At 35.6% G+C, this 24,700-nt stretch overlaps 1 protein-coding gene across 1 annotated transcript; it reads right to left on the reverse strand.

Annotated features, from left to right (window-relative positions):
- Positions 1–7,575: 7,575 nt before the first annotated feature.
- On the reverse strand, positions 7,576–23,246 carry ywhae2 (tyrosine 3-monooxygenase/tryptophan 5-monooxygenase activation protein, epsilon polypeptide 2). The gene is made up of 6 exons (XM_084108268.1): positions 22,980–23,246; positions 19,639–19,838; positions 17,469–17,575; positions 17,097–17,303; positions 12,701–12,837; positions 7,576–10,160 (listed from the first exon to the last, which is right to left on the reverse strand). The coding sequence occupies exons 1-6, from the start codon at positions 23,041–23,043 to the stop codon at positions 10,108–10,110; spliced, it is 768 nt and encodes a 255-aa protein (XP_083964394.1). The 5' UTR covers positions 23,044–23,246; the 3' UTR covers positions 7,576–10,107.
- Between the last annotated feature and the right edge of the window lie 1,454 nt (positions 23,247–24,700).

Raw genomic sequence — 24,700 nt, forward strand, 5'->3', positions numbered from 1 at the left:
AGTGGAACATAAAAGAAAATATTTTGAGTAATGCATCTTTTTTTCCCCATTCAACTGTTCCATTCCTCAAAAAATCTTCTTTTGTGATAGAGTTTTCATCCTCGAGTGAACTATTTTAAGTATCATTTAACTCCACTTTCATTACACAATAGTAAACATGGTAAAATAACAGCAGACTATTAAAGTTCACTATTACTTTTGCTGTGGATATAAACATCTTTTGTAAATCAAGGACACGTCACATAAAGATCAACCGAACATACTTCAGCCTCTGGCTCAGACAGCTCACTATTAGTAAATTACAATTTAATTAACTAATTTATTGCTGTTGACTGATACAATATAATCAATATGTCAGCATGAAAAAGTAACTGTACTCTGATTACGTGTTTGTTTCTTTTTAAAAAGTAATGTATACTCGAATTACAAGTACTTGTTTTTTGTAATCGGATTATGTAATAGCACTTGTTATATAAAGACTGTTTATTTACTGTAGTTATTGACAAAGTAATCACGTTGTGGTAATTCTGTCTTTAATCTGTTTGCACTGACTGTAGCAATACTTCTGAATTCATAGACTGATGATTTGATATGTCTTTGATGATCACTGTAAGTGAGTGTGGGAATACTTGTAGAAACAGTAGTTCTTTAAGCGATAAACAAAACAATAACACAGGTTTGCCTGTAGTAGTAATTTAACGTGATTGTATTTTTGATAGTAGTTTTTTAAAAAAAGGTTTGTAACTGGTTGTTATAGAATATAATACATGTGTACTGAATTTTTTAGATTTCCCCCCTTGCAGTCAAAAAAAGGGTAATTTTAATGGTAAATAAAATGTTCATGTTATTGAAAAAAAGATATTTAGGTATTTTTAGGGATATTCGTTATTTATATAGGCTTGTTCGTTATTACATGAGAGTACACAGAAAGAAAGTTTTACTGTCTATATTTACTACAATTTGCCTAGTTTTATAAAGTCAAGTTGAAGTGTTTATAATATTTCTATAGACATGAATACCTTCATGGATATGGTGTGAGTACTGTAGTGTTGTGTGTTAGATTGGAGAAAACCAATGAGTCTAACAATGTCTAGTCTATGTTCTGCTAAAAGATCGCTAGACATTTTTTGAGTTGTCTTTTATTGATGTCCACATCTGCTAAGATGAAGAAGTATACTGCTGTATATTTTCACTATTGATACCATTTCATATGTTGGCATATATATATATAGATATGTATTCTGTTACTTCTGTCCTGTGAGATTCATCAAATTTTGTAAAGATCACAATTGCTTCTGGTTTTAGAGACTGAATGATCAGTGCAAAGACAAAACAGGGATGCCACTAAATAATAATAATGGCGGAGAGGGAAAATCAAATGCTTCATGGCTTTTGTTCTACAGACAAATCTGTTTTTGTGTGCAATAAAATGTGCAATAAGAAGAATGAGTGGTTCTGTCAGTGTTTAGTATCATTGAGATGCTACTAGATTTTTAATTAACAGTTTGAATCAGTGTTTATTTTTATATTTTGTTTTCATTTAAAAGTTTTAGTCATTATTGTTTTTTTTATTTATTATTATTCATTTTTATTTTAGTTTTTGGTTTAGTCATTTGCTTCAAGAAAAATTAGAAAAGTTTCCATTTCAACTAGATGAAATAAAGTGTATTTACTGTATTTTTTCCCAGATAATTTTAAGTAACAAATTTATATATTTGGCGAGGACTCAATCGCAGAAGGCTTTTATTAAAAATAAAAAATAAAACAAACCCTAACCCTATCCCCAAGGGGGATGGGATGGGATGACTTGACTTGACTTTTGACTGGAGGAACAGACAAGGTAGAATTACGACGTACATACGACGAACCAGCACAGGACTGCAAACACAGGGAGACTAAATAGGGAGAGCAAACAAAGCAGGTAACGAGGGAGGACAGATGGGGCAAATGAATCAATAATCAGGTAACAAGATGGGTGGGGTTAGACAATCGACAGGAGAGTACAGGAGAGTACATGGCACAAGGAAACACATGACAATCGATGTGCCTCACACCAAACGTGACAAACACATGAGCACATGGCCAGCAAACACAATCACCAGCCATGTGCCCCAACAAAACAAGACATGAACAAGCAGCTAATGAGAACACTCATCATAAGCCACGTTCACACAAAACATGGCAACATGAAAGCACGCAGCCAGTGATAAACACAAGCTGCATGCAACACAGCACAAGAAAAAACATGACATGAAAGCACATGAAACAAGGCACGGACAAGACAAAACAGGAGTGTCAGGGTTCTGTCACAAAACCAAGAAATAGACGACAGAAGTGACAGAAACCTGACAATACGTGTATATATATATATATATATATATATATATATATATACACTGAGCAAAATTATAAACGCCACACTTTTGTTTTTGCCCCCATTTTTCATGAGCTGAACTCAAAAGATCTAAGACTTTTTCTATGTACACAAAAGGCCTATTTCTCTCAAATATTGTTCACAAATCTGTCTAAATCTGTGTTAGTGAGCACTTCTCCTTTGCCGAGATAATCCATCCACCTCACAGGTGTGGTATATCAAGATGCTGATTAGACAGCATGATTATTGCACAGGTGTGCTTTAGGCTGGCCACAATAAAAGGCCACTCTAAAATGTGCAGTTTTACTGTATTGGGGGGGGGGGGGTCCGAAAACCATTCAGTATCTGGTGTGACCACCATTTGACTCACACAGTGTCACACATCTCCTTCGCATAGTTGATCAGGTTGTTGATTGTGGCCTGTGAAATGTTGGTCCACTCCTCTTCAATGGCTGTGCGAAGTTGCTGGATATTGGCAGGACCTGGAACACGCTGTCATATACGCCGATCCAGAGCATCCCAAACATGCTCAATGGGTGTTTAATGTACGGTGAGAATGCTGGCCATGCAAGAACTGGGATGTTTTCAGCTGCAACATGAGGTGATGGTCGTGGATGAATGGCACAACAATGGGCCTCAGGATCTCGACACGGTATCTCTGTGCATTCAAAATGCCATCAATAAAATGCACCCGTGTTTGTTGTCCATAAAATATGCCTGCCCATACCATAACCCCACCGCCACCATGGGCCACTCGATCCACAATGTTGACATCAGCAAACCACTCACCCACACGACGCCATACACGCTGTCTGCCATCTGCCCTGTACAGTGAAAACCGGGATTCATCCGTGAAGAGAACACCTCTCCAAAGTGCCAGACACCATCGAATGTGAGCATTTGCCCACTCAAGTCGGTTACGACGACGAACTGCAGTCAGGTCGAGACCCCGATGAGGACGACGAGCATGCAGATGAGCTTCCCTGAGACGGTTTCTGACAGTTTGTGCAGAAATTCTTTGTTTATGCAAACCGATTGTTGCAGCAGCTGTCCGGGTGGCTGGTCTCAGATGATCTTGGAGGTGAAGATGCTGGATGTGGAGGTCCTGGGCTGGTGTGGTTACACGTGGTCTGCGGTTGTGAGGCCGGTTGGACGTACTGCCAAATTCTCTGAAACGCCTTTGGAGACGGCTTATGATAAAGAAATGAACATTCAATTCACGGGCAACAGGTCTGGTGGACATTACTGCTGTAAGCATGCCAATTGCACGCTCCCTCAAAATTTGCGACATCAGTGGCATTGTGCTTTGTGATAAAACTGCCAATTTTAGAGTGGCCTTTTATTGTGGCCAGCCTAAGGCACACCTGTGCAATAAGCATGCTGTCTAATCAGCATCTTGATATACCACACCTGTGAGGTGGATGGATTATCTCGGCAAAGGAGAAGTGCTCACTAACACAGATTTAGACAGATTTGTTAACAATATTTTGCAAAAACAAAAGTATTGCGTTTATAATTTTGTTCAGTGTATATCTATCTATCTATCTATCTATCTATCTATCTATATATATATGTGTGTGTGTGTGTGTGTGTGTGTGTGTGTGTTAACTATAATAACCCCGGTTCTGTCTTTTTACTGAAAAGTAAAAGTAAAAGTTTTTACGATGGCCTACCTAATGCCAGGGCCGGATTTAGCTCAGATTGTGACATAGGAAAATAAATAAATAAATAAATAATTAAACGCTGTCAACTTGTTAAAATTGACATTGTGGCTTTATATATAAGCTTTATAAAAATTTTGACCAGCAAATGTCGTGTTTTTATTAGATCATCCGCATGTGAGGCCGTAAGTGTATCGCATACTTACAGTTTATATTTTACTGTAGCTATGTGGGCGCTCAGTTTTTTTTTCTGTCATTTGGCCAGAATCTCATGTTAGAAATGGTGAAGTGCTACGCACAGGCTATTTAAGACAGTTGGCTAAGACCCGACAGCAAATGCTAGACTAAAGTTGTGTCCTAAATAATGCACTACGCAGTTTGCACTAATGCACTATGTACTCAAGTGTGTAGTGTATGAATTTTATTTGGTTATTTTGTCATTCAACATTGAAGTCTGATAGTCCCTCTGCAAAACATGATTAAAACTGCTACAGTTGAGTGCATGAAGTGTCTTAACATTCTACAATTTTTTCGGTTAATTGAATGCATCATCCGGGTATTATAAAGTGCACTTTTTCTTTTTGGAATTTTCAGTGTGAACACACTACTCGCACTATTTATACTACAAAACGTCATAGAATAAGTACGCAAATTGGGACGCACCTTAATAAGACACTGTTCTCCGCTCCTCAGATACATAAAAACATAAGCCTTTGTTTCTTGAGTAAAGAAAACAGTGTACTTATTCAAACAACCAGTTATTTTTTTCCTTTGCATTGCAAACAAGCAGGGGCGAACCAGCGTGCAGCACTTCTTTCACGATTGAGACGGTGGAGTCATGAGGTTTGACTGACAGTTTGAGGATCCAATGGAGTTACGAGGTTTAGCCACAAGCTGGTTAAATATTTGCAAAACCCACAGACAGATGTAAAGGTTTAACAGTAATGATTTATGGAAAATAAAAATGACGAAATATGGAGATACAAGGTTTCTGCCCAACAGCGACAATATTATAAATTGTACTAATTTAAGAAGTAATTGTCTTACATATTAGCATTAGAGTGAAATAATAATCATTTTTAAAATATATATTATTTCTCCTTACTATACTTGCGAGCAGAGCCTACTGACAAAAGCCCATCTAGACTCTTTATTGCAACATTTCAGTTAATGCTGTGGATGTGAAGAGTGTGAACGCTGTACCCTGTTAATAAATGGCTTTGTTCATGCAATCTTTTTGAATTCGGTCTCATGAGTGTAAATGGGTTCGCCCAATCAAACGAGTCAGCCTACATCCAGTTCAAGATGTTAATACAACCATTTACATCTTTAAAACCCTAAGTTTCAGGCCTGCAACTTTTCTTTTTTTTTTTTTTTTTTTTTTTGGCTGCAATATAGGCTATAATAAAATTTGAAGCCATTGTTATTCTGAACCGCTAGGTGATGATAACATTAGACAGCCCTAAAAACTGACAACAACATAGACAGTCTATTTGAAAGAACATGGAGCTAAGCAACAGCAACAACAGACATCTGAGAGAGTCAACTGGTTCAGATGATGATCATCACAGGAACATGAACACGGATCTGTGAACCATCAGTGTTGAGACGGTTCAACTGGACTCTTTCAAAACGCTGTCAGAGTGAAAGCGCTGGATATTGGATGAGGGAGTTCACATTCACAAAAGCTTACTGGGCTACAAGCTTTCTCAAAATGCAGATGAAATAAATTCCATTGTATTTATACCACTGTCTGCAATGTGAATACTGGTTTCTGGCTGGAAGGTGTGCATTAAAAGCACGTAAGGCACACCTGTGGATTGTCCCTTGCATTGTATATATAGGCTAGCCTATATATAAACTCAGCAAAAAAAGAAAAGAAAAAGAAGTGTTATTCTCACTTTCAACTGTTATTTTTTTTTTTTTCTGAAAATCTCTTAACAAAATGAGAAATATAATACAACATAAAAAGATTTAACAACTGAGACATACATTTGACATATTGGAATAATGAGTCCCTGAACAGAGCCGGTTAAAAGCAGTTAGTATGTGGTGTGTCCACAGTGTGGCTACAGTGAAACTCACCTTCATAGACTGAGCCAGATTTGCCAGTTCTTGCTGTGCTGTGAGATGTTAGCCTACTCCACTCTTCCACTAAGGCACCTACAAATGACTGAATACGTCAGTGACTACGTTTACATGCAGCCAATAACCCGTTCAAAACCGGAAATTATTCTCTAATCGTTTGCATATTATGTCGTGGATATAGCCCTCGAATGCATACTGCATGTCTTGCTCTCTCATATTTTCACCTGTCCGCTAAAAATGACTAAGTTAATTATCTCCTTAGGAATGTCTGAAACCAGTGCATACGTACTGTGCAAAAGCTTGACAGGCGTAGCAACAGTAACTAAGGAGGGCGGGGCTTAGCGAAGGGTCAATTGTTACATTTTATCTCAAAAATGCCCCCCCTCCCCTTGCAATTCTGAGTTTAAATCTCAATTCTGAGAAAAGCAAATTATCAACTTGTGAGAAATAATCATAATTGAAAAAAAGAAAATGCTTCTTTTTTTTTCCACGGCGGAAACAAGCTTCCATAGTTTTGGACCCCATTGACTTTCACTGTATGAACAAATAGTTTCTAAGTGTCCTTAAGAGGTCAGGGTTTGACTAGTTAGCGAGGGCCAGATAGTCTCATGCTTGTCCACATATTTGGATAAAAAAACTTAAGCAGCTTACAAATTGCAGATATGTTATATTATTGCCAATGACTTTTTTCTTATAAATGTGAGAAATGAACAGTACATTTATCCCAGTCAGTATTTTCATTGAGATACTTTGATATAATTTATTAATATTTAGAATTTTTATATTTTCCATTTTCAATTTAACTTAAGTTTTAGTAAATTTGTTGTGCATTTCTTTTTGTTTTACTTTAAATGTCTGTAATTTTTATTTCAGTTATTTCAATACATCAAGTTTATATTGTATATATATATATATATATATATATGTATATATATATATATATATATATATATATATATATATATATATATATATATATATATATATATATATATATATATATACACATATATAGACATACATATATAGACATACAGTATATATACACATACAGTATATATACAGTATACATTCATACAGTATATATATATACATTTTTTTTTAAATTATTATTATTATTATTATTTTTTTTAAGTAACGAAAATGGCTTTTTTATGGTTTTAGTTTAAGATAACTATAATAACCCTGGTCCCAGTCTACTGCCTTTCAAATCACACCTCAGGATAGTCACTAGTGGAGGAGCACAGTCAAATCAAGAATTATTCAGACACCAGATATAATTACAAAAAAATAATAATCTAGTGGGTGAAGGACACTATAGTTAATTTATGCAAGTGAGGATAGCAAAGTGTCGGAATAAATTCAGGTTTCACTGTATACTAACAGTATTTTAGTTTATCAGCCTTTATAAATAAACATAAATAACTCCAATAAATCAATTAAAACAAAGAGAAAGGTTAAGATAGTGTTTTATTAATTGGTTTATTTAGTCTTGATTTATTCGGAAGGTCGAGTCGATCTCATGCTGTGTCTCCATAAGAAGACAGGTGTTTGTTGGCTTCAGGCAGAATAAACAGTACAAATCAGATTCAAGTTACATGTACTGAACAGAAGAAATACATGACGATGCAGACTGAAGAGAGAAAGAGTCAGAATGAGAGTAGATACACGAAGAAATGAAATCCCGGTAACACTTTACATAAGATGTCATGCGTTAACATTAGTTAATGCATTATCTAACATGAACTAGCAATGAGCAAACGATTGTCGCACTTCATTTTACAGCATCCTTGTTGCATGTTACATTTACATACTATGGCATTAACAGTAAATTATGCATAAATTCGAGCAACTAACCCTAAACCTATAGTAAGAAAACGTTTATCAATATTACACTGTAACAAGGACATTTAAAGTGGAACCAAATGATTTTATAGCATTTATTAACCTTAGTTAATGTTAGTAAAAAATACAATTGTTTATTTGATTGTATACGTTGGTTCATAGTCACCCAAAAATAAAAATTCTGTTACAATTTACCCTCGTTGTCCCAAACCTGTATGAATTTCTCTCTTCTGCTGAACACAAAAGATATTTTGAAGAACATGGGTAACCAAACAGTGGAGTTATTGAGTAAATAATGACAGAATTTTAATTTTTGGGTGAACTATCCCACTATTAACTAATGTTAACAAAAATGTAATGGTAAATGTTCAAATGAACATTACCTAAGATAAATAAATGCTGTAGAATTATCGTTTATTGTTGGTTTATGTTAAATAATGTAGTTAACTAATGTTAAATGAAACCTCCTCATAAAGTCTTACCAAAATCCCTAACTAGTCTATTGAAGAAAAACACAAATGCATCTTGCTTGTTTTGCATCTGATCTTGAGAAAGATCGTTCTTTTTTTTTTTTCCTGCCTTAAAACACAAAAAGCCTCTGAGGCAAAGCACAAAAGCTTTGACAACAGCTTTATAGAAATATTTCTGCAGCAGCAACGTTTCGAATAACGGTGAGGCGAGAGTTGCATTCATTTATAAAAAGCGTATAGTTACTTACTGTAACAAACCACAGGACACCATACCACAGACAGAGAACTTTCTGACAAAGTCCATCACTTTAGAAAAGGAGGGCAAAATCTTTTTGAGGCCAAATTTACGATACACAGCTTGAGTTTTTTTTTTTTTTTTTTTACTCTCAGCCGACCTCAAAAAAGCTTCTAAAAATAAACATCTCCAATAATTGCCATTGAGCTCAACCCAACAATCGACAGAATAACACTAATAAAGAAATAAGCCAAAGCAAATTTAAAAGTGTGATTCTCAAGGAAGTTCACATCAGGCAGTAAAGCCCAACCTTACAGAGGAAACTCTCCATTCTGGCATCAAATAATCATATAAAGATCTAAGTGAATAGTTTATTAAAAAATGCTTAAGATTTAAAAAATAAAAAATAAAATGAAACCCCTAAAACCTTCTAAAAATGTGCACTACCGCTTAACAAGTTTGGGGTCGTTAAGATTTTTAAGGTTTTTTGAGAAAAGTCTCTTCTGCTCATCAAGGCTACATTTATTTGATCAAAAATACAGAAAAAAAAACTGAAATATTATTATGATTTAAAAGAACTGGTTTTAATTTAAATATATTAAAAAAAAAATATTCCTGCGATGCAAAGTTGAATTTTCAGCATCATTACTGTCAAATGATCCTTCAGAAATCATTCTAATATGCTGATTTGCTGCTCCATTATCATTATTAGTGCTCGATTATTAATAACGGTTCTTATTATCGATGTTTAAAACATTTGTGCTGCTTCATATTTTTGTGGAAACCACAATACTTTGTTTTTTTCAGGATTCTTTGAACAAAGTTCAAATGAACAGCATTTTAAGAATCCTGAAAAAATGTATCGTGGTTTCCACAAAAATATGAAGCAGCACAACTGTATTCAACATCGGTAATAAGAACCATTATTAATAATCGAGCACTAATACTGATAATGAAGCAGCAAATCAGCATATTAGAATGATTTCTGAAGGATCATGTGACACTGAAGACTGGAGTAATGGTGCTGCAAACTCAGCTTCGCATCGCAGGAATAAATTACAACTTAAAATATATTTAAATAGAAAACGGTTATTTTAAGTTGTAATAATCTCACAGTATTACGTCTTTTACTGTATTTTTGATCCAATAAGCAGCAGCCTTGGTGAACATAAGAGAAAACATGAAAACTCTCAATGACTCCAAACTCGTGTAGATGGTCAGATAGATGAGAGCAAAGGTACGAAACAAGGAGAAAAGCGAGAGAGGAAAAAAGACACAGATAAAGTGATAAACAAGGATGGACAACAGCATTCAGCATCTGAACTCTTCTCTATGACACCATGTGGTTCCCTGAGGGCAGGGATGAATGAGAAAGAGAGAGCAACAGACAGACAGAGAGAGAGAGAGAAGGTTTAGTATGTTGGCGGACACATCTCACTGCTTTTCTTCCTCAGCATCTGGCTGTGCTGGTTTAGTTTGTTCTTCACCTGAAAAAACAAAGAGTCTCTGTTATTATAGTGGCATTCAGCTTAAGCCACACACTATCAGACAAACTCGACACCTCACACTTTATAAGCCTGCAACATGAAGCCGAAGTCACGTGGCCGTCGCCGACACTCTTCACGCTGCAACTAGGCACAGTTGCTACAAACAACTTCACAGCCGACTAGTGCTCGTTCACATTTATTTACATTCACGTTGGTTTGGCATGTTCCTCAAGCTATGTGCTTGTCTTTAGAATTAAAAATAAAATAAATAAAAAGCTACAAATAATGTTTTCCTTGCACCTTTAACTCATTGTTGAAACGCACAGAATGGATATATAAAGTTTCTGTGTGAATTAATGCATCAACACTAACCAAAGATTCTATTTTTCATTTCATAAAAGTAAATCCTAAATTTAATCTGCGCATCATATAAAGCGAAAATTTGGACTAAACCGCTTGATTCATATTGATTCGTTTTTCAATCTTTCTATTAACTTTTTGAAGTGTCAGTGTTAGTTGCGTAGCTGTCTATGGGGAATACAGAACTGGCTCAGAATTTATTAAAAATATCTTCATTTGTGTTTTGAAGATGAACAAAAAGTCTTACAAGTTTGGAACAACATGAGGGTGAGTAATTAATGAATTCATTTTTGGGTGAACTATCCCTTTAAGTGTGCTTATTAGAAACAACATGGGTCAATTGGTAATTACGATCCATAAATATAGTAATATTAATCAATCAATGCAATCTTTTCTAGACTTTTCTAACTCTAACTTTTATTTTTAATAAATAAGAATAAATAAGAACTTATTCATTTTAATATATTGTTCGTTTGTTTTGAACACCATAACACCATATTTCTTTTTTCATGACGGAAACCATACTTGAGTTATTAAAAATGACAAACTATAATTTAAAGAAAATGATAGAAATAGAAACTAAAGATATATTTAAGATCCTTTTTTCTTAAAACCAAATCTGGATTAACTTGATTAAATAAAGTTTAAGGGAATCAGCAGAATAAAACAATATGACAATAATGCTATATTTATGGAAAATAATTGCAGTTAATCAATACAACCTTTTCTAGAACAATAATAACTATTTAATTGTTTGTTTATTAACTCCATGCCTGTTTCTTTTTTTTCATGACAAAAAACATACTTGAGTTAAAAGTCCCCCTGTAGTCTATAATTCTCTTAAAACTCATCTTTGATCACCAAAATGACATAAAAAAAAAAATCCTGTGAAAAAAAAAGCATGCCTTAAAATAGCTTGAATGTAACTCTACACCCTTGCCTACTTAGATTACATGTATCCATGAATATGTAAATTAGCACCGCCTCCACTCACTCACACCAGCTCAGAGATCCACTCGATCAACTTACTCAAGTTACTGTAGTAAACGCTGCACAATGGCAAGTGGGAATACTGGTTTAGTTCAGCCATATACAGAAACTGATTCAGAGGAAGAAGTGGAAGAGTGAATTATACAGGCTTGTCTACAAGTCACATACCGGTTATTAATATGATTAGCCTTTTGCTTGACTACATTATCAAACAGCTAATAATGTGTTGCTAATGTTACACAAACCATGTTCCTGTTCTCCATCTCAGAGTCAGACAGCTGCCTTCTAAAAATCAGCATCCTTCGAAACGCTTTGAAAGTCAGTGGAGAAAGGCATATAGTTCATCATTACATTCATCATATACCTAATTCACCCGCTGTATTGCTAAATGTACCCAATTTTTCATCTCGACAGAAAAATATACAGGATAACCTGGCTTCTCTGGAGACTCGTCTGTTAATGATATGCTAAAGCCCACCCGCACGTTGACGTGATTGGTTACAACGTTTGTGACGCAGAGAACAGGGGCGATTTCACTGTAGTTTTGGTGAGAAAATACCCAGCAGTGGTGTTGACTTATGAATTTGCACATTGTTTGTCTTAAAGCATATTAAAAACACCACATAGACATATAAACAACAGTAAAAGCTTGATTTTCACCACAGGGGGACTTTAACTAAAATAGAAACTAAAGATATGCAAGATCCCTTTTTCCTGCAAATTTTAGGCTACAACTTGATTAAAAATCTTTTCAAGTTCAACACAATTTCCTCAGAGGAATAGTAATATTACAATCCAATAATTTGATATTTAATAGTTGTTTTACAGAATCTATCTTTGTGACGATCACTCAGGCAGTGTTCAAACCTGTTGCTTTTAAATAGGTAAAGACTATTTGAATTTGTGCATTTGATCTCTTCATTTTAACAAACTTATCACCACACCAATTTCAGGTCTGTTAACCTCAAAAATGTTTCCGTTTTCCGTTCCAAGTACCGTTTAAGAAAATTATATTTGCATTGCAAAGTACCTCAGGCACTGACCGCACTGTGCAATTCAGATTTTTTTTCTTATTATAATAGTATTTAATCCAGAGGTTATAATTAATTCTGCATCTCACAGTGTTTGCTTCAGTCTACTATGGCAAATGGCAAAGCAGCTTTCCCTTCTCTAAGGTGTGCATGTCTCACCATCTCCCTGCATGTCTGAAGTCCACAGCGTCAGGTTGTCCCGTAACAGCTGCATGATGAGTGTAGAGTCCTTGTAACTGTCCTCACTCAGTGTGTCCAGCTCAGCTATCGCATCATCAAACGCTGCCTTCGCCAACCTGTTGGAGGAGCGAGTGCAGGGTCAGACTGAGGTAGTGGCTCTTAACCAGGGGGCTACAGGATGATGTATTCAATTAAAATGATCTAACTCTAAATGAAATGCTAAAATAACAACATAAAAATAAAGATCTAGACTGAAATATTTTTTTAATTTTTTTTATTAAACATACAGTTCTTGAAACTTAGGGAATCATGAAATGCATCATGGTTAAAATCATTTTATATATCAATACTCACAGGCCTTAAGTAAAAAAGATTGAGAACCAGCTGTTGAGTATCCAAGCCCATGTTTAAACCTGGTATTAAGATACATTTTGGTCGATCGGATCCGTCTCTTTTGTCCACTTTCAACCATTTCTGTCCTGATTTCATTGAGGGGAGAGTCTATGAGTGGGTAAATGTATGGGCCTTTTCTGATCTTTCTATCTAATGGACAAAATAAGCTTGCGCAATTTACATATTAACATGACCGGAGAGGACGGAAAAACATACGAAGAGCAGCACTTTCGTTTCTGCTCTGATAGGTACGTTTTTTTGTCTTCAAACCAAACTCGAGTCTTCAGCCAACAAAGTTTAAATCCCGTCTGGCTAACGTGCGTCACATAATGTGAAGAATGTGTCAGTAGACGGAGAGACGGAGAGAGTCGATTTTTGCAGTTGTTCGAACACATTCGACCACATCAAAAACTATAGATATAGAAATATGGTTCACTCCTATAACTTATGAATGGGAGAAACTGCAACACGCAACATGGTGTAAAGTAAAAGAGCCAATCGCTTGGCTCGTCTAGCCTGAAAAACAAGCTTTTTTAACCAGGGTTCTTGCAGGTTTCAGCAAGTCAAATTTAAGACCTTTTTAAGACATTTTAAGACCATAAAGATTGAAATTTAAGACCTACACGACGCATTACCAAATAAATATTCAAATCAAAGAATTCATTTTATTTCAATGAATTCAGTAATTGAAAAAGCATTAATTTAATTTACAGATAAATCACATTAGTAACCTTCCACACCCAACAACGCGTGTCAGAGAAAAGAACAGAATCAGATTTTTTTTATTTTTTTTTTATAGAAAATTGCATAGTATACTGTAAAAAACACATTAGTTGATTTTAATTGATCATAGTTGATCATAACTAGAGATGAAATGGCATGAACATTTAATTTCATTATTATAGTGACAAAAATGATCACGTTTATCACAGAATCATGTTCAAAAAGTATTAATATTGTACAATGAAATTAATTCACCAAGTTTTATGTCGAAAAGCAGCAAATAACAAATAAATTTAGCATCAATATGCACTTTTTGTTTACATAAACATTAAAATAATACCATTAAAAAAGACATTTTTAAAGTGTCTTGCATGTTATATACTAACATGTACAAGTTAAAATAAAGGTTTAACAAAAAAGGTTTTAGAAAAAGATAAACCTCACATATTTCAGACTTAATTTTTTATAAAAAGAATGAGTCAAAAAAGATAAATTACTGACATTTACAATGCACTTTAGCTTATCTTTTATTATTAATAGTAAAATTCGGTCCTATTTTCCCGTCTGGCGTTGCTATGCAACCATGTCCTGCGTCTCCACAATGACAAAGAAGTTGTAGTAGCTAATGGATTTCCACCACCGAAAAACGCTTGCTGTAGCTCTGCCACAAGATTTATTTACGGAGAAGAGAAAAACACCCGTAGTGTTTGGGTGCACCCCCATCCTTCCTGTTGACTGAACTTTCAGACAGCGCCTGGGAAAAACGAGCGCGTCGCTTCAATTATGAGCACGCTTACCGCGCGCCTACATTTGAACGAACTTGAGCGCGCAAAAGACGCGATATGTGAACGGCCTCTTGGCGAGCGACCTCCAATCAGGCCGCGAGCGACGTGTTGGAGACCCCAGCACTAGAGCTCCGCTTTGTAGGCTACGACTCGATACTTTTTTACTACTTTGTAATAACTTTCTGCGGCCAGCGTTTCTGGAAATAAACGAGGGTAAACCCTTTTTAAGACCTGACTAAATGAAATTTAAGACCGCGGATGAAAATCTGTCCGTTTTTAAGACGTTTTAAGGCCTTAAATTTAAAGCTCAGAATTTAAGACTTTTTAAGACCCCGCGGGAACCCTGTTTTAACACTATTTGAGCATAAGAAACAACATTTATGGAACATTTCATGTCAGATTATGTTGCTGATTTGAAATATGTTATTTATTTTATGAGTTTGGCAAGCAGTTTTTGAGATTTCAGGATTCCCCCAATCAAATAGTTTGGACTTGGTCTTGGATGCCCGAAATAGCTGCCCGGAGCCGTTGCAAATATGGCCGCCAGGTAGGGCTGGGTATCGATTCAGATGTTACAATTCGATTCGATTTCGATTCGCAAGCTCTCAAATCGATTAGATTTCGATTCTCGATTCGATTTTGATTCTCGATTCGATTTTTCGATTTCGATTCTGAATTAGATTTCGATTCGACTCAATGAATATTTAATACAAATCCTATATTTATTAAAAAAAGAAAAAGAAAAGAAAAGAAAAGTGAACATAAGTTTTCAAGTGTTTAATTAATAAAAAGAAATTAAGAGCCACAAACCTGTATATTAAACTCTTTTTATTTTAGGTACACTTGGGTATTAAAACAGAACCCAACTCTATATTTCAAATGCATACAATGAATAGACAGGATTTTGATGCAAGATGAAAAATTGATGCTGAAAATTGGACAAGTCAGAACAGTCGCATGTCTTGATCAAACAGGTTAACAATCCTCACATAAACCCATATAAAAACATTGCATATAATTTTTATCTGTGCCCTTCCTGTCTAACAGCTAGGCCATATACATAAATTGAATAAAGTTATCAAACAGTCTGTGCTGCATTAATTATAAATTATATATAGACTAATCAAAGTTAAAAAAGTTCTTTAGTCAAGAGCAGTGAGTGTTTTTCTCTGTTCCCTTTGTTATTTGATTAACTTTAACGACAGAGATAATTAGTGGCTACTGTGTACTGTCCCTTTAAGACCAGCCGCTGTTGACAGAGACGCGGATCTCACACGCGCCTCATTCTCTCACGAGTCATAACTCTTCACGTTCATCATAAGACTGCTCTTATGTTATGAAAATACTCAACAAAAAGACATTTTGGCATTATTGTGTGTTTTATTGTTCGTTCAAGCGCAAAAGATAACTCTATTCTGGGCTGTCTTGTGCGCACGCACGATATCATCGCAAGTTTTTCTGTCACAGTCAGGACATTCACAGGCAGCGAGATCTATTTTGTCTTGTCGCGTATGAATGGTTTAAAAGCATTTGCATGAATAAGAGCGGGATCATGTAACACTAGCCAAAGGATGACAAAAAATTAACAGATGCTGCATTGCGTTAAAAGCCCAGATTTGTTTATTTCATACAAAATCGCAGCATTTTGCGTCATATAGCCTAATTGCGTATAGGCTTGACATCGCGATTGCGATATGATTAAACGTGCAGCACTAATTGAGGTTATTTTATGATTTAGATAAAACTAACATAAAATCTCACAGCATTAGCTATAAAATTGAGTTTGCAAGCCTATATGAACAGTGGGTAATAGATAAATAAAGATGGAAAAAAATCGATTCTTGGCGTTTGAGAATCGATTTTGAATCGACCACATTTTAAAAAACGATTAATCGAAAAATCGATTTTTTTGCCCAGCCCTACCGCCAGGTGAACACTTTCCTTGAAAGGGACTTTGACCACATGAGCGTTTACACTATGAAAGCAATCCAGTCTAATGAGTTTTCGACTGGTCGAAAGTGGACAAGCTCAAAACATTTTAGACTGTTTACACAAGTATTTAGCGTCGTCCACTTGTGATCCTATCGACCAAAACGCATTTTTATAGTCTATGAGTAGTCATTCATTTAAGCACATTTATGATATATTAATTCAATTACTTAAATATATACTGGGTTTCAGGGCTGCGAAAAAATATTTTATGTAACATTGTTCGACATTACAGAGAAATGCCATAATATTGAGCCTTCAAAATATAAATTAAGTGCTGTTAACTAAAGCGTCTGTGTGACCTCGCCAATTCCTGTGGAGGTATTTTTTTTCTGTGACTAACAGACTAATTCAAATTTGGTCGACTAAGCCTCTTCTCTTCAAATAACATTTTATTATTTATCATTATTAGGGTGCAGCCCTAGAAGTTTTAACATCAAACACACATTGCACACTTTAGGTGAAGAGAAAAAGAAAAAACCAACCTGCATGCGCGGTCGGGGGAGTTAAGGATCTCGTAGTAAAAGACAGAGAAGTTGAGTGCCAGGCCGAGCCGGATGGGATGTGTGGGTGGGAGCTCAATCATGGCGATGTCACTGGCAGCTTTATACGCCACCAAACTGTTCTCTGCTGCTTCCTTCCTGTCATTACCTGTGGCAAACTCCGCTAGGTACCTGTGGTAGTCACCCTTCCTGCAAACACAAGTGTGGGTGAAAAGATTAATCAAATTTGCATTGGCAAAGTTGACTATTTTAATTTTTATGTTATATACTGAACACTCTGACCCTCGCCCATTTAACTGTTGTGTAGGAGGCCTATGAAGTAAATGCATGTACTTTGATTTGTCGAACACCTACATTTTGTAGTAGAAAACTTTGGATTCTCCTGTGTTGGCTGCAGGAATGAGGTGTTTGTCCAGTACATCCAGTATGTCATTACAAATAGATTTCAGCTCATTCTCAACCTGCAAAGGGAATGATAAGAAATGGCATATTAATTAGATATTGGATTAGATATGATAGTTTATATGAAATGAAAAACCAAACAGCCTAAAAGCCTTTCACAAGACACCATGTAATACCGTGTCTACACCGGATGCACGCAGCGCAATGTGGCGATATATGGCATTGATGGTTCCATGAAGAACCTTTAACATCCATGGAATCATTCCACTGCACAAAAGGTTATTGTGGATAAAAGGTTATTTAGATTTTTTTTTTAAACTGTCAAAAGTACCGACTTCGGTACCATGTCTAGCATCAAGCAAGTTTTCCTCTAGCATTTTGAGCACTGTTTTTAAACACCTCTGATTGGCCATTGTGTTCACGTGCTCTACATATATGTCTCTGATTGGCCATTGTGTTCACGCGCTGAACATATATGTCTCTGATTGGCCATTGTGTTCACATGCTCTACATATATGTCTCTGATTGGCCATTGTGTTCACATGCTCAACATATATGTCTCTGATTGGCCATTGTGTTCACATGCTCAACACATGTCTCTGATTGGCTACAATGATCAACGCTTCAAAAACATGTCTTCATTGAGCACATAGGCTGCGTTTACACCTGGCATTAACATGCGATCACTGTGATCCGATCAAGCAGATCGGATCATAAGCCAATCAGAACATGGTGCGTTTACACCTGTCCACATCAAGTGGCTTCTGTATCTGGATAACAGATCAGGATCTCATATTCCCGCGGGGAAAAAAAAGAAAAGAAAAAAAAGGATGGCTCCGGTGCAAAGTCGACCTGAAGTGGTGGGTTTTCTTTTAAAAACAGTTTTCAGTTGGGGGACATTTTACAAATCTCGCAAAATGAGGATGATGAAGAGGCTGCAAGAACTAATAATGTGGATAGATGCCATAATGGAAGCGGTACAGAGAAACGTATGGGTCCGAGAACGTTGCCAGCAGTGGTGGGAAAAATGCGCGTTCCAGAAAATGAATGGTTCTGCAATTTTCGGGTGCGAAGGCAAACATTTCAGTATATTTGCGATGTACTTCGCACTCGACTATCGCAAAACCACACAGCTACAAGCAATTCCTGGAGAGAGGGAGGGGGGAATGATGACAGTGGGCGGGGTTTGTGTGACGTCCACCTGTGAATGCAGACACGAGGGCTGGATTGCGTTTACATTACAGGGAGATCCGATCACAATGCGTCCTCAATTACCTCCGAACCTGGACACGCTGATCGGAAGCGCATTTAAACTTGTCTTTTCAATGCGTATGTGGACAACATCCGGATACGGGTCGCATGTTAATGGCAAGTGTAAACGCAGCCTTATACACATGGGCCGCGTTGGAAAGCAGGCGTCTATCAGCGGATCCATCTATCAGTGGAGATATTAGGGATCGTCACATTTTTTACATTTCAGTACCGACTTGGAAGTCGGTACTTTTGACAACACTAAGATAAATTTTTCTTTTAAGAACTGATCACTGAAAGGTTTTTTGCACCAGGTAGTTATAGGAACTAGCCACCAGGGCGGTTCCCCAAGAATTTTCCTCTAGAGACGTTTTCCTGGTAGCATTCACACCGCCAGAATGAACTCTGAAGTGAAGTAAGCTGGCCGACAGCGACATCATTTAGGTGAAAGACGAAAACTCCTACGACAATTTGCAGTGCTACATATCATCGAGGCTGAGAAAAGAACAACGAGGCAGACAAAGATAACAGGTAAATGCTACATTTTCCATTTTCATGGAGTTATTTGAGTTCATAGAGTATGTGAATTGTGTGTTTGCATGGCTTTTTAAAAACGGCAGGTGCTGGTGTTTCGTATGGCATGCGTTCGGGCCAATCAACGTACGTTTACGGCACTGGTAGTTCCTATTGTGCTGGTTTAGACCCTACTCTGAAGTGGGAGCTGATTTAGTCCCTCAAAAAGGAGTTCCTAGAACTAAAATCGTTCCCAGTTCCTGTAATGCAAACACGCCAAAAGCAGGTACTTCCGCCAATGTTCCTCTGGTGCGAAAGCTAACTAAAACTACAAAAAATGTATAAAATGTAGTCTCACCGTTTGTCTGTATTCTCGGATCATTTTGAGTTTGTCCTCTCCGCCCTTGCTCTCCTCTTTCTGCTCAATGCTGCTGATTATCCTCCAGGAAGCTCTCCGCGCACCAATCACATTCTTATACGCAACTGATAACAGGTTTCTCTCCTCTACTGTGAGCTCGATGTCCTTCCCTGCAACATTCTTCATCGTCTCCACCATTTCTGAAACAGAGAGATTAGATTGATCCTAATGACACAAAGGGAACCCATCAACAAAGATCTGGAAATCAAAGGGAAAAAGGACAGAGCTCTTCTGTCACAATTCATAAAATTACTCCATAACATACACGTCACAGACTGGGTAGTGAAATAACCGAACCTGATTGGTTGAACCAAAAAAGATAATGTCCCTTATTTCACTACCCAGTCTGTGACATTTGTACATTGTTATGGCATACATTTATGAATTGTAACAATAGAAAACTTAGATATCATTATTGTTTGTAGCAGAAACAGCATAGAAAAATGACATACTGAAGGTTTAGCAAATACTATGGAAGCGTTTGCTAAAATACAGCACTGCACATATTTCAGTACCTGACAACAGATCAGCAGTTTCAACAGTGTGATGTGCAGCGATAAAGCTGAGTGATAGAAATGGCAGATGATGTAAAAGATAATGCTTTCAGCCCTCCACTTACTGAAAAGCAGCGCAGTAGAAGGAAAATATACACTTCCCTAATAATAATTGCATTTATTTCTCTATTTTAATTCTTTAAAATTAAATACTTCTTGTTTTGGCATCTAAGCTGAAGTGTTATGTTCACACCAAGAACAATAACTATAAACTAACTATAATGACTTAGTTTCAAAAATGTATGTCCTAAACGTAAAAGAATAGCAGAGACCACACCACAACTATAACGGCACAGAGAAACAATAGAGTTGGAATCACTTTCGTAATGATTCATTTCAAGCTGATGAACGATAAAAACATTTACAGCCAATCAGAATCCATCCTGCTCTAAAGAGCTCAAGCATTTAAAGCGGTAGACCACAAAAGCTGCAGCACACAAATGTTATTGCGCATTCGTGTGGATGCTAATATAGACAAGGTTTTAAGTGTGACCGGGCCTTTATGTTGAAAGAGATGCACCGATGTATCGACCACCGATAATTATCGATTATCAATTTAAAACCATGAGCATATCGGCTATAGCATGAAAAAGGTTGATATAACAAACCGATGGATTAACTTCGTGAAGGCACTGAGTTGTATAATGTCTGTTCCATAATCTAACTTTTTTTCTCTTGGCAAAATAATTAAATACTTGCTAAAACAAAATAAAATCTGTACAAAATACAGCAGGCGTGGCCTGTACCTGAAAACTACTGTTAGACCTGTTTATTTCATAATGCATCTTTGTTCTGTTGTATTTATGCATTTATGTTGGCCTGTTGATGAATGTTAAATGGATCCAATCCATGTTCAAAAGAAATGATTTGATGATATTAGCAATAAACTAGTATACTAGATCAATGCATGCATTTTTGAACTTTGCTAATTTAAAACATGATCAAAAACTAATCTATTTTAATGACAAAAGCAAGTGACTGACAAATATCGGTATCGGAAAATGGTTTAGTTAAAAAATCCAATCCAATTGGTGCATCCCTAGTTGAAATGCTTGAAAAACAACAAACTTTTGTAACTGCAATATATTATGCAGTCCAATCATTTTTATTCATCTCATCAGTCATCTAAGTGGTCTCTCTATTGGTTTATCTAACCCGTCTTATTTTTTATTTCTAACTAAGTCTATGTCAAGCTAACAACAAAAGATGTCTTGAACTTTATCAATCTAGTTCTGATTTATCCAACCTATCAATCCAAAGGATCCATGAAAAATCAGAAAAAAAACATATTTAATATAAAAATATATATTTAATAGGAAACTGCACTGTTTAATACCCTCGTGTCATATTAAAAGCACCCATAACAATGCCCTGAATTCAGCATGGGGTGTAATGAACAAAAAGGGTCCACAAAAACATTGATACAGTAAAAATATTGGAAATATGAAATTGTATAAAATCTCACACTTTTTATCAACCCACACTGTCACTTGTTATCAGACCTAAAATCTGAACCAAGTCTGTTTTTATTTAGATCATTTGTAGCTAAATGAAAATGTATCAGTTAGTGCAGGGGTTTTCAGACTGGCGTCCGGGAACCATTATACACGTTTTTTTTTTTTTTTTTTTTTACAAAGATTAAAAAAAAAAAAAAAAAAATGAATTGAATAAAATAAATAAATGCATTCAAAAAATTAACAAACCATCAAAATAAATAACGCATCTACAGAACAGCACAGTAATACAGTGAGTAGAAGGAAAAAAAATGTCTATATGTAACAATTTAACAGTGTACATTTGGTCTTTATACATGAAAATATATAGCTGCCTTTTACTATTTAGGATTTTGCACCGGGATGTTGATATTTGAGGGTCCATAGATTGAAAACCCCTAATTTAGTGCATTTTTAAAAGCTGCATTTTTTTTAATCATATGCTCCCAGATAAAAGTCACCAGCTGGGTAACTAATTCTACCAGCGGTTTGAATCTCAACCAGTTCGCAAGCCCAAGCCAATACAATATAACCATTCACAGATTTTACAGAACAGTTCTTAGCAATGAGAGCACAGATCACTTTAGTACATTGACAATGCAGTATAAGCTTAGGTTGGGTTGAGTTAGTTTAGATCAGGGGCTTTCAATCTTTTAGATGCCACAGAAATATGTGTGGGGGACCCCATCCTAAAATTTTTCATTAATTTCTATAGTTACCTTTTTATAATTTTTATAATTAAAGAAAATATATTCTAGTTAAATACATTATAATATACTAATTTAATTTTACTCTATTTATGTATATCAATTTGTATGTTTATTTTAATCTGATTTAATCCATTAATAACGTTTATTTTATACACAATTTTATTCATTTATTTAAATCTAATTTAATCATTTACATTCTACTACTTGCTTCTAATGTAATCGTATTACTTATTCAAACAGTTTTTCTCTAGACTCTTCACGGACCCCAGTTTGAAACCTTAACAATGCAGTACAAGCTCTGGTTGGGTTGAGTTAGTCTAGGCCTTTCCAAACGGATATTTCTTCCCATTTCACCTGGACGTGCGCATGTGACTAGCCAGCGCTCAGTTTTTGGGGGGTTCAACCAACAATTTGACCAGTAATAGGACAAAGAAATCCTGCTCTGCTTCTTATTCTTCCTCTGCGGCAATTCAAAATGTGTGACAACACAAATCGCCTCAAACAAAAAAAAAAAATCAACTCACCATCGTATCTCTCTGCTTGCTCTGCTAGTTTAGCCTGGTATACCAAATGCTCTCGATCTGCCATGGTTACTTGGGGATCGGGAGGAGGTGGAAATGGTAAGCGACGTTGTTTGTGCAGAGGGATGCGAAGGTTGTAGGAAAGTGAACAAATATGCTATTGAATTACTTAGTGGAGCAACGGCGGCTTAAAATCCTCGTACACTGCCGGCGACCCTGCACTAAATATGGCGATAAAACTCTATCCGGGAAATTCGCAGCGAGTCCTGCGCACTTCCTTCGCGACGAAGTGGATACTCCTTTTTTTTTTTTTTTTATAAGAATATAAACAAAATATAATTTTAAAATAGCTTTCGTAGGTGTAAAAGAAAACAGTAAATCAAGCCACACAAATAAATTAGAAACAAAGAAAAAAGTGTACAAAAATATTTGTTTTTTTATTCATCTTCCAGTAAACCAAGTCTCCTATCATTTAAACATTTGCAGGCCTGTTTACTCCTCATACAATGGAATGATGGAACTTATCTACAAAGAAAATCACTTTTAAATACAGAATACAGTAAGGTTGTCTTCATACACTTGCATTTAAACAATTGACCCAGAATCAACATTAAATTAATGACAAATTCAGCTTTTTTGTCATTCAACAACATTAAAACGTAAGAAGTGACTGGACCTTTGTTTCCAGCCAATTAGACATATCTTTCAAGATAATATTTGAGTGCATGAAATAAAAAAAGATGAACAGTCAATTTGACCAAAAAATAAATAAATCAAATGTGACATCAAGTGGATACTATTTGCCTGGTTTTTGGGATGGTCATACCTACAAAAAAATCATGAACGTCTGTCACAAAACATTTTAACATTTAGAGCATAACTAGTTGTAATTCCAGATATCCCTTACCGATCATAGAAAGCAATACATTTAAAGGGATAGTAAACCCAAAAATTAAAATTCTGTCATCATTTATACTCACCCTCATGTTGTTCCAAACCTGTATGAGTTTCATTCTACTGTTGAACACAAAAGAATAATAAAAAAATATATATATATATAAAAAAAGAATGTTAGTAACCAATATTCTTCAAAATATCTTTTGTGTTCAATAGAAGAAAGAAACTCAAACAGGTTTGGAACATAGTTTTGGTTAGTAAATTATGATAAATTTCAATTTTTTGGGTAAACCATCCTTTTAAGATATTTGTAATTCATAGTCACAATTTACATTCAAGATATCTACACTGCCATTTTGACAAGTCATATATTTCTACTGGAAATATTTTAGTTTTTATCTGTAGAAATTGTAATTAAAAATAGCCTATCCACAACTGAGTTTTTACAAGCCAAGTAGAATTGTAATTGAGATGTCTAATTAAATTATTATTGGTAAAATTGCCAAGTTATGTCTGATTGTTTTTTGATCTGTCATAATTCTAATTGCTGATATCATTATCTCTTCATTATTAAAGATATCTGGAATATATTTTCGACATCTGAAACTAAGATATTACTAGTCAAAATGGCCTGACATTGTACATGCATTGAATCTGTTTTATGACAAAACATACTACTACTAATTAAATGTCATTTACAGGTTTCTAGGTCAAAGTTTACAAGAAAATCCCAAACCAGTGTAGTCAAATCATACACCTGTCCTATACATGTCAAATGACAAGCCGAGTTATCATTTAACGCTTGGGTTTGACTATTCATAATTATA

The sequence above is a fragment of the Abramis brama genome, assembly GCF_963993115.1.
Source record: "Abramis brama genome assembly, chromosome: 3".
NCBI lineage: Eukaryota > Metazoa > Chordata > Actinopteri > Cypriniformes > Leuciscidae > Abramis > Abramis brama.

Coding starts and splice junctions, on each gene's coding strand:
- ywhae2 (XM_084108268.1), bottom strand. CDS start 23,043: ATGGCAGATCGAGAGCATTTGGTATACCAGGCTAAACTAGCAGAGCAA. Junction 19,839..22,979: donor GCAAGCAGAGAGATACGATG/GTGAGTTGATTT, acceptor TCTCTGTTTCAG/AAATGGTGGAGACGATGAAG. Junction 17,576..19,638: donor TCCGAGAATACAGACAAACG/GTGAGACTACAT, acceptor TTCCCTTTGCAG/GTTGAGAATGAGCTGAAATC.